The 11,074-nt window shown below is 39.0% G+C and overlaps 1 protein-coding gene across 1 annotated transcript in view; it reads left to right on the forward strand.

Moving 5' to 3' along the window:
* NR1H4 (nuclear receptor subfamily 1, group H, member 4) overlaps window positions 1-10,642 on the forward strand; it is a gene marked incomplete at its 3' end in the record, with an annotated part of 29,871 nt that extends 19,229 nt beyond the window's left edge. The window contains exons 4-8 of the mRNA XM_010083746.1: window positions 3,291-3,431; window positions 7,014-7,147; window positions 7,683-7,781; window positions 8,837-8,936; window positions 10,496-10,642. Of these exons, the coding sequence (XP_010082048.1) occupies window positions 3,291-3,431; window positions 7,014-7,147; window positions 7,683-7,781; window positions 8,837-8,936; window positions 10,496-10,642 (621 nt within the window). The remainder of the gene's footprint in view (window positions 1-3,290; window positions 3,432-7,013; window positions 7,148-7,682; window positions 7,782-8,836; window positions 8,937-10,495) is intronic.
* Between the last annotated feature and the right edge of the window lie 432 nt (window positions 10,643-11,074).

Here is an 11,074-nt window from a genome sequence, read left to right on the forward strand (position 1 = left end):
TCCCAGCCTGTATTTGTGCTTGGGATTGCCCTGACCCATGTGCAGGACCTTGCACTTGGCCTTGTTGAACTTCATGAGGTTAGCATGGGCCCACCCCTCAAGCCTGTCATGGTCCCTCTGGATGGCATCTCCAGGGTGTCAAATGCACCACACAGCTTGCTGACCTCGGCAAACTTGCTGAGGATGCACTTGATCCCACTGTCCGTGTTGCCAACAAAGATATTAAACACCACCAGTCCCAATGCCGACCCCTGAGGATTGCTACTAATCACTGGTTTCCACTTGGACATCAAACCATCAACCACAACTCTCTGAGTGAGACCATCCAGTCAATTTATTATACACCAAGTGGTCTATCCGTCAAATCCATGCCTCTCTAATTTAGAGACAAGGATGTCAGGCAGGACAGTGTCAAATGCTTTGCACAAGTCCAGGTAGATGATGTCAGCTCTTCCTTTATCCACCAATGTTGTAACCCTGTTGTGGAAGGCCACCAAATTTGTCAGGCATGGTTTGCCCTTAGTAAAGCCGTGTTGGCTGTCACCAACCACCTCCTTATTTTCCATGTGCCTCAGCATAGTTTCCGGTAGGATCTGCTCCATGATCTTCAAAACACTCCTGATAATGCTTGATGTCTCTCACATCAGACTGAGCATACTTCCTGCAAAGAAGGGTCCCACTTTAATCTTCTCCTCACACTAAGAAACACCCACCATGTGGGTAGGGGAGAAAGGAACACTGTCGCATGTCTTGACGGTCTGAGTGGAGCAGGTGCTTTGTTAGCAATTGTGAACTTCAAAAACTTTTAAATTTAAAAACCCAAAGCAGTTGGCCATCAGGATAGCAAAATGAGATACTTACAAAGCTTTCATCTACATTTTTAACAGCTGTCCTCCTTCAACTTTCATAATTTCCGTAAGAAAAATCAGCATCAGTAACACTGGAGCAGCTCTAGCCATAATTAATCATAGTCATGATTAGCTAAGAGAACAAAGCAAACTCAACATTTCCAGCCAACATGAGCTTTTTGTAATTTGGTAAGATCAGATAAAATTTCGACTGTGCCAGAAAAACCTTCTGCTTTTGGGGCTGCCCCTTCATTATTCTCACAGATGCTATTTCTAATTTGTCTCTGAGTTTTTGTAGAACTCCTCCTAGTATAGAAAGTCACACATAAAATATTTCAGGCAGTTTAAGTTCACTTTGAATTATTAGTAAAGAATATATATAGAAAATTGACCCATACAAAAAAGGTAATTTCAAAATTAATTATGCATTCTGTTCAAGAAGACTATAATTCAAGAGTCACTTCATGATAACACTGAAGTGAGAGAAGGGTTAAAACAACTTTACCCAAAAAAATTCACTTTTCATTTCACATCATTTCACTTTTTTAAAATCTTTGTTTTCAAGAGCAAATATTTGGCTGCTTGAGTCCAATTGGCTTCTATCTTTTTGCATCTCTAGTTTTGCATTTGTCTTTCATATTCCTACTTTTAAAAAAACTCATTTACTAAAGCTTTTTCTTTCCTCCTCCATGAAAAAACAGACACACACCTTGTGGACAGGGTGAGTGATAAAGTAATCAATCCTACTTAAAATGTCATAAATATTTGCACTGAATTTTTCAACATTTACTACTAATTAATGTGTAATGAATTACAGGATTTAAATTTAAGAAATAAAATTCAACTAAATGATGTAAAGCAGATGCAGTTGGCTTTAATTGACGCTGAGAACCTACACCTTAAATCCAGGCTTTTTTCTTCCTTCCCCGACCAGTAAATGGTAATGTATTAAACACCACAAGAACGATGAATAAAAATAATGCCTGGGGCTGATGGAGGTTCTAAGCAATCTGCATTTCAAAAGAGACTGATGCCAGTCAACCGTATTTATCTGAAAAGAAGCCAATAAAACAGACAGCATAGAAGAGATCTCATGCAGGAAATACAGCAGATTTAGAGAAATGACAGATTTTTTTTGTGACCAGATAGTGGAATTATTTTACTGGTAGCTACACACGGGTGCTTGGAAGAGATTACGCAACTATAAAAACATCAGACAAAGTTAGGAAATTGTCCTTTGACAATGGCAAAATCATTGTGTTTTCTCGCCTAGATTTGGTGGGACAGTATCTTAGCTCAATGCATTCTGAAAATGCACAGACAATTCCTGCAATGCCCAACAGTTCAGATTCATGTCTGAATTTGCCCTACAATTTGAGTATGGGAGATTGGGTCTTATTGGCGCAGAGCTCTAGTTTGAAGAGTACTGTAAATCAGCGATGTGCCAGCAGAAGCTCCCAGGAGTCTATTTCAGAAACGTGCCCTCAGATGCGGAGAACTGAGCTTCCCTCCTATGCTGGAGAGCATCAATTCCCTCTGTAGCTGATACTAAATAATCTCTGCCATATGAAGAAGGATGTAAAAAGGTTGTGACGGCACAGTGAGTCACACTAAAAATTCAGGAAACATTGAAGTCATGATTGGTAGTAAAGACTGTTGTTTGCTGAGGACTCTTTTATTCAATTACATTTCATATCTTGAGCATTCCACATGTCCATGGCGCCAGTCTCAGAGGTGTGATAGGCAGCAGACAAATATTGAGATATGGACAGGCTGAGGAAAGGTCCTCCTGACTTCTTGAATCACTTGTTGTTTGCAGTAACCACTGTGCAATTTTGGAGTTAACCCACTGATGATACCAGTAGAACTGCCAGTGCAGGTGAAATGAGGGGACTGCTTAACTCATCAGTTGGACAATATTTAGTGAATGAGACTGGAATGTCTTGTAAACAGGGGAGGAGGACACGTGCAACAGGCAGATATGATGCACCTTCCTCATTAAACTTGGGAGTGAGCAAGCAGATCAGTATGTGGAACTTCTGCAGTGATGAGTTACTCAACTCTCTTTCTGTGCATCTTGTACCTCAAGAAACAGATGCATATTTTTTTCACTGGCTATTTGGATATTATCAACCTACAGCTCTACTGCTGGTGCTCAACCTGCTCTTGGCACGTTTCAGATTTGGGTCTGAATTTTCCCAACATTCACACTTCCAGGACCCTACTTTGGGCTAATGTCTAACATTTAGGTATGTGATTTATGATGTTTATTTATTAAATTATATGACTTTGGCACTATTCTCAATTCAAATAGCAAGAATACAGTCATCCAGGTACTGAAAGAAACTCATGGGTATCATTCAGAAAAACCATGGGAGATGGAGGTGCTCTTCAACTTTGCTTCTTTGAGTGTTTGATCTATGTCACTGCTGTTTTGTGCAGGGTTCTTCAGAAGGAGCATCACAAAAAATGCAGTCTACAAGTGTAAAAATGGAGGCAACTGCGAGATGGACATGTACATGAGGAGGAAATGCCAGGAGTGCCGTCTAAGGAAATGCAAGCAAATGGGCATGTTGGCTGAATGTATGTATACAGGTATTTGCATCACACAAGAAGAGTGTGCAAAGAACACATAAAATGCTTTATTTGTTTAATTGGGCTGGTTTTAATAATAAAGCTATAAAAGATTAACGATGCTGTACCTGTGCATCAAATCCTGTTGAAAAAGACAAATGCACTTATAAGCAACAGGATTTAGTCGGTCTTTAGGGACACAAGGGCTGAGCAAATGCTGAAGGAAAGGCTGTCCTGCACTAGATGACAGCCATTAGTCTGCTTGAGTGGGAAGGAAAAGCAGTCGGGGGAAGGAAGTCTACAGGAGACTCCCCAGGAGCAAGGAGTTTGCAGTGTTGTGGAAGCCAGTGCAGGAAAGCTCTGGAGCTTCCCTTTACTACTCTTTCTGGGGCTCTCTCTGTCAAGTTCTTGCTAGCCAAGTCCAAATTTTGGCATTCAAACAGTGCCATTTTCAAGAAAAGAGGGCTGCTGCTAGCAGGAAGTTTCTGCGGACTTGCCAAGTATACGTTCCCAGACCTCACCCAGCAATCAGGCAAAGCCTGCTAAGGGCTAGCCCTTTTTTATAGTCTCATTACATTTTCTTGTGGTGTTACAGATTTTTCTGCCTTGCATACAGGCACAGAGGCAGAACCATCTCCAGAAATGAAGCTGATGGACTTCAATAATGTCTCATATGAAAACAAATATGTCATTCAGACTGACAGCTTACAAACTTCATTGAGCATCACATTGAATAGCTTAGACTGGAGTGGAACTTCAAACGTGCTTAAAACTCCATTTTGAGTAAAATGTTGGCCAATCCATTATTTTTGTAAGCTTGCATCTGAAAACAGTCTGTAAACATCTGCTTTTCTGCTTTCCATGAACAGGGCTACAATTTATTTTCCTTGATGGCTCCAATCATTTTAGTATACACGTGTGTGTGAAACCAATTTCGGTTCATACAGGAAATTAATCTGCTTGGAATTTTTAATATACTTCTATCCCTCAATCTGATCAGAAGATGCTATATTAACTGTTGGTTTTGTGAGAAACAATAAGCTCCATCAATATTTGGAATGCATTGCCAGCATAATGTAATTAATCTTTCATTCTGCAAATTGAGCAGGCTACAAAGATCCTGAGATATGACATATTCTCATGCAACGCATAAATATACAAGCAGACACCACCACTGTGATGACAGCACTCGATGTGTCCCTAAGTGTCAGAGGAAAATAACTCCCCTGTGGTGCTGATCCCAGATACATAGTTCCAAAATTTTGAGGGTTCAAAATAGCCAGAGTGACTCAGTACCACAAAAAACCAACTCATGACTGAAAAAAAGGAGGTCAGTGTAAATAATACTGACTGGGCCCACATGAAACTTTTAAACTGGCCTATCGTTTTCACAAACTGGCATAAGTGAAATAAAAGCCAGCGAGTGCCACTGCCATCTGACTCCCTCTCTGCAATGGAAAAACTGGGTATCTTGTGTTGCTCATGACTTAACCATAACCGTGCTCTAATGCACTGCAATGAGGATGTTTGGCAAGGTACTATTTAATGGCTTTTAAGTAGGAGTGTGCTGTATAATTGCTTTTAGTTCAAGGCAGTCCAGGACAGTAAAACATGAAGCTTCTAGTGGTACAGAACATTTATTTGAAAAAAAATGACTAGGGAATAAAAGGTTACCTTGAACTTTGTTTCACTTACTCATTTTGTAGGACTGAAATTGCAAGCTCTGTGGATTCTTTTTTCCTCTGAACAAAGAGGTAAAGCCTTATAAACATTTAAACAATCCTACTCCTGCCCTTTATACATAAACTACAGACAGATCAAAATTGCTAACTATCATTTTCAGTCATTTGCTGTCATTTTGATATAAACTGCAAGGTTCCTAGGTGAAATGTGTACCTAGGGAAGACTCAGGTTCTGTCACTCTTCCTGGGAGGTAATACCCATTTAATACCCATGGAAACCTAGCTGTTGCTGAGGTAAAAAGTAAAGTCCTGTCTCTCACATGAGTTTTCCAACTAACTTAAACAGAGCCAGAATAAGATGTCAAGCTACTACTCAGTAGCAGGAAGCATGAGAAAAACCTGTCTTGCTGCTTAAGGCAAATAGAAACCCAATTTTCCCTAGGAAGGTAGTAGACTAGATCCTAACCTGGTGGAAAACAGTACAAGCCCATTAACACTGCCAAAGGATGCACTGAATAATTTAGAAAAAGAATTCTGTGATGCTGTGCGGCAGCACAAATTACATGGCTCGATACCAATTATTATCTCCATCACTCCTATTCCCTCCTTTCAAGGTATTATTTGCAGGTCTTATTTTAATCATGTAAATTTCCTCTTTTCTCAGCAGTTCAGGTAGGTTATTTTATATAGTGCTTAAACAGGAAATTAAAAACATTCACAACGAAATTTTCTGTTTTCATGGTATCTTCCTCTACTATCATATACTCACTGAATGAGCCTCTTTTCCTGCTCTGCATTTTCAAAGGTGAAGAATGGGAAGAATACTTGAAAGAAGCTCAAAAAAAAAAAACAAAACAAAAAAACAAAAAAAAAAAACCAAAAAAAAGCCAAACCCAAACCAAAAGAAAGTCCTGTGCTAATAGGTTTATTTTTAGACAAATACTTAGCTGTTTACTTTTTCATTTGTGCTTTCTGGCTGTCTTTGTCAGTTTGTGCAGGGCACCTATTGTCCCTTTCTTTTGTTAGCACAAGCAAACTGCTAGTTTTTATGACGTCTACACAAGGATACTGCCTGGTTCAAGGTACTGAAATGTAGCCTAGAACCAAAAAACCCCCACAAATGCAGAATTCCTTTCACTAGGGCAACTGAAACTCTACAGTAAAACCAGGGCTTTATTCAGTCCTCTAATTCAATGAACGGCAAAATAGCAAGAACAACCGGGTAACATTTAAAATGAACACATTTTATGGGTACATTTGCCAGTTGGAGTTACTTTTAAGCCTACATTTTCAGCTCTTGGTCTATCTGTATAGTGGCACTGTAATGGCTTAAGCCCTGAAATCCTCTCCTCTGAGAGGGCTTTCTGGGCGAAGATTCTGCACTACAGCCATACTATTGCTGGAAGATTATTGAAAACATCCAGTGCCTTTTGTGTAAGAACAGCTGCACCTCGGTTCCTGTTTTGGATTGCAGGAGGAGCACACTTTTGATGAGAGTCTTCCAATTGACCCCATCTATTGTGCTTTGTTTTGGGGTTTGGAAAACATTATGGGATTTTCTCTGGGATGAAACTAAACCAAAGACATGCTCCAGCACACTCCCATCACTTGTTTTCTGTCTGCATGACCAGATTAGAGCTGGTCCAAAACGAGACTCTTGACATGCATACTGTGTGGATGCTGCGTCACCAGCACCAACTGTTTTGCTCTGCAGATGGGCTCCTGCTGGGCTAGACTACTCATTAGCGTGTACTTAGTATGTCTCATTACACTCACATCCAAAGATAATGACATGTTCAGGAAACAATCTGCTGAGGTAAGTGGGTTTGTAAATGGCATGTTTATGTACCTGTTCAGTGCCTGAGGCACATATAAATCCAATTGCTATCTGTTGTATTATGTGTTCTAGGTCTGTTAACAGAAATACAATGCAAGTCAAAAAGGCTACGGAAAAACGTGAAACAGCCCCCAGATCAGACAGTCAATGAAGATAATGAAGGCCATGACATGAAACAAGTGACATCTACAACCAAAATATCTAGGGTAAGAAAATTCTTGTAATAGTTCATATGGTACTGGTGGTGTTTGAGATAAATGTGGGTAGTACCATGAATACAGAGTACTTGCTAACTCTCTGGAGCTGTCTGTGTTAATTAAAACTCCATTTCCTACCAAGACAAGGAAATACCTTGAGTATAGAAGTAGTTAAGGTATTTTTAGTCAAATCTCTGTAAAACATCCATAAAATCTATAAAGTGTTTTGTTTTTTTTTTTTCTGTGATACATATGTCAGGTGTATATCACATACAGTGAGGTGTGAAAGTAAAGTTTGAGCATACCAAGTTATTTGCTAAACATGTCCTTATTTCTCATAATAAACCACACAAACTCATACAGTTTAAAGCGTTATACACTTCTCTTCTGCACACTTCTTTCTATAGAAAACTCAGTGACAAGCAAAACTCTTGTCTTCTTGGTCCCCAAGTGTGAGAAATAGAATTTTTTGCCTAAAGCAAGAGATGCTAGATCATTTCTATGACTGCATTTCATGATGGGCTTTTTTTTTTTGCCAGTATAGGAGAAAGTAGAATTTACCCCAGAACAGCAGAACCTTCTTGATTACATCATGGATTCATACAGTAAGCAACAAATACCACAGGAGGTGTCAAAAAAGCTAGTAAGTACCTTGATGAATTAATTTGTGAGATGCGGATAATGAAGCTGAGGATACACGGCAGAAAATATTTGTACTCAGCATAAGTAGGTGTAGTAAGTAGTAAAGCAAACTATGGGTAAAAGCTTACAGTTAAAACATACTGCAAGGGGGGGGGTAGAATCTTTGTTTATCAAACTTAAATGCTAAGAAAAAGCTTTCAACTCTGGAAATACACTTTTATGCTCAAATCTAACCTTAGCTGACTGGAGCTTTGTTTTTTGCATTGTCATTACAAGCAGTGATTTGAGTTAGACTTGCAGTTAAGCTTCCTTTCTATAAAGACACCAGCCTGGAAGCTTGAAAATAGTTCATTATTTTGAACCCAGGTTCCCAACATTTTCCAGGTTGGGACTTTTGTTTCATGCCCTCTTCTTTCTTTTTCCTCTCCACCTTCTAGAAATTCCATTTTCCTTTTAAAAGCTCCCAGTATTCACAGTAGGATGGAAAATGGTTGAGGAACTGCAAGAAGAGGAGGAAAAAAGGTTTAGGAGAATTTTTTTTTTTTTTTTACAAATCTGTCACATTCAATCTTAAAAAAAACCCCAAACCAAAGCAACTGTAGAAAATTATTCCCTAAGTCATCAACTTTTAAAAATAAAAGGAAGACACATGCAGGGGGAGGGTTGAATAACCCGTAACTAACTTGTGGAACTTATTTCCATGGTAGGTTGAGGTTAAAATCAAAAATACTTTCAAAAAGGAAATAGACAAATTCATGCACAGCGAGTATTTTGGTTACATGTTATGGTGCTCATAAAACTTGTAGCTCAGGAAGTGCCTAAATCACTGGTTGCTAGACATGACATTGAAAGTGAGACAGAAATGCCAGAAGGAAGGACACTGTCTACTTCTTTCCTTATGTTGCCTTCAAAAATGCCTGGTTTTGACACCATTGGGGACAAATTACAGGGTTAGATGGACTTATTGCCTGATACAGTCTAAGAATTCTTGTATTTTATGCTTTTAAATGTGAAGTGACAATGAGTATTAACAGATTTCATTTGGATTTTTAACAGTTACATGAAGAATTCAGTGCTGAAGGAAATTTTCTGATTTTGACAGAAATGGCTACCAGTCATGTGCAGGTTCTTGTGGAATTCACTAAAAAACTACCAGGTATATCCAGTGTGTTGGGGCGAACTTTGTTATTGCAAAGCTTACATGTCTTTCAGTTGCCATTTGGCAATTGTTGTGTGTATTTTGAACGCTATATAAAAATGCCTCCTCCTCTGATACATATGCATTCTTTGTACACCGTCTAAGGATAAAGAGCTTTGTGCTTGGAGTAATAACATGTTGAACAATTAAAACTCTGCCACTCTGAGGTGTGGCACTCCTTACCTATTGACAAACAAAACTCAGAAAAGGGGTCGTGTCTCTAGAGAGATTTTATTTTCACTGCAATGCCAAATATTCTGCCTTTAAATTACCACTAAGACTTGACAGACTCTGCTTCAGTCTCTTTGCTGCCTTTCTAGCAAAGCCTCTAGGTCATGGCATCCACTAACTGTGAGTCCTAACTAAGAACTCTGGCTGCTTGGTGGCACAAATATTTATGGTCCTTGCACAGTGTGTTATGGACAAGCACTGAAAACCTGAGTTTATCATTAGTATTTTTTTTAACTCCCAAGTTGATGTTACCTCGAGTGAGCACTGGGAATCGTACAGGTTCCTCGTAATTGAGGAAGGTGCAGTGTAATGCTTAGCTCTATGTAAGCAGTATTTTTCTGCCATTCCCATCATATTGACCTTCCTCTGTGTGTTACAGGCTTGCTTTGAAGCCTAGCACTGCTGTTGTAACTATATTTTTCATGCTAAATGGGCTACTGGCTTGCAGGATATCAAGAAGTGAGGAGCTTTGCAACTGAACTATCTGCTATTTTTGGTGTTGATTTAGAGTACCTCTGGCAGGATTTATCACCTTTTTCTTTTTCATTCTCTACTTTATCTTTTTCTATGCTTCCTCACAGAATCAGGGGGTGGGTATAAGGTGGGTACCTGCATTGGCAAGTGTGAGGAGAGTTTCCTATGATCTTCATCCTCACGTTCTTCTTCAGATGAGCAGTTCTGTATTCACACAAGTTACCAAATTTATTCTGATTTCTTCAGTGGGTTTTAGACTCTTTCCACTCAAAAAAAAACAAAAAACAAACAAAAAAAAACCACACAACAACAACCCAAAACAAAACAAAACAAAACATATTTAGAGGACAGCAGGAAGCCTGTATGTAAATGGGTATCTTAGTCCAAAAGCAAGGTGAAATACTTAAATTAGATGCTTCATATACTGATTTTTGCCATCAGAGCATGGAAAAGGCTGAAAGCAGCATGGCAGAGGGAGAGTCATACAGAGAGCTCTGGCAGAAACATGGCAGAAGATGTTAGGCAGCACCTTCAGGCTACACAAAATCTCTACTATTGGTTGTGCTACGCCACTAGATTTTGCTTATCATGTTCCTCTTAGAGTACCACGAATGCTGAAACAAAAGTCTAATTCTCATAAACTTCAGTTATTTTCTGGAATCTGGGTTTCAATTTCCACAGCACTTGTCACCCCTGCTAACATCAACATCAAGGTTACACAGATGTGTAGCACCTCACACGCAAGAAATTCAGGACAGATAGTAGCGGGGGCTTTTCTTTTGCTGCCTTACTTATTTCTAACATCTCCCCAGGCTTCCAAACCCTTGGTCATGAAGATCAGATTGCTTTGCTGAAGGGCTCAGCAGTAGAAGCCATGTTCCTCCGTTCAGCTGAGATCTTCAGTAGGAAACTTCCTACAGGACATACCGTCCTTTTAGAAGAAAGAATTCGCAATAGTGGTAAGCATCTTGCTTAACAAGGGAAAAACAAAACACACCATTGCACTTCTGGTCAGTATTTTGCCCTTGAAAAGCTAGTAAAATTGTTTATTAGCATTGAAACACGTTTATCTGAATGTTGTTCTTTATATTAACTAGAACAAATCTAACTCAGCCTTGAGTCTAAAGGTCATAAGGTAAAGGTTTATTTATAAATACATTGCAAGTACTATGAATGACACTGTATCAAATAAACTCAGTGCAAGCCTCAAATTATAAGCGTTAAAGAACAAAGAAGTAACACAATTTCAAATTATTAATTTAAAATATCAGTATTTATGTTTTGAAATGCAATCACTGTGAGGAAGAAAGAAAGAAAGAAAGAAAGAAAGAAAGAAAGAAAGAAAGAAAGAAAGAAAAAAAAAGGTGTTAGGACGTTCCTGGAGATGCCTG

The sequence above is a fragment of the Pterocles gutturalis genome, unplaced genomic scaffold (assembly GCF_000699245.1).
Source record: "Pterocles gutturalis isolate BGI_N339 unplaced genomic scaffold, ASM69924v1 scaffold6640, whole genome shotgun sequence".
In the NCBI taxonomy this organism is placed as follows: Eukaryota; Metazoa; Chordata; class Aves; order Pterocliformes; family Pteroclidae; genus Pterocles; species Pterocles gutturalis.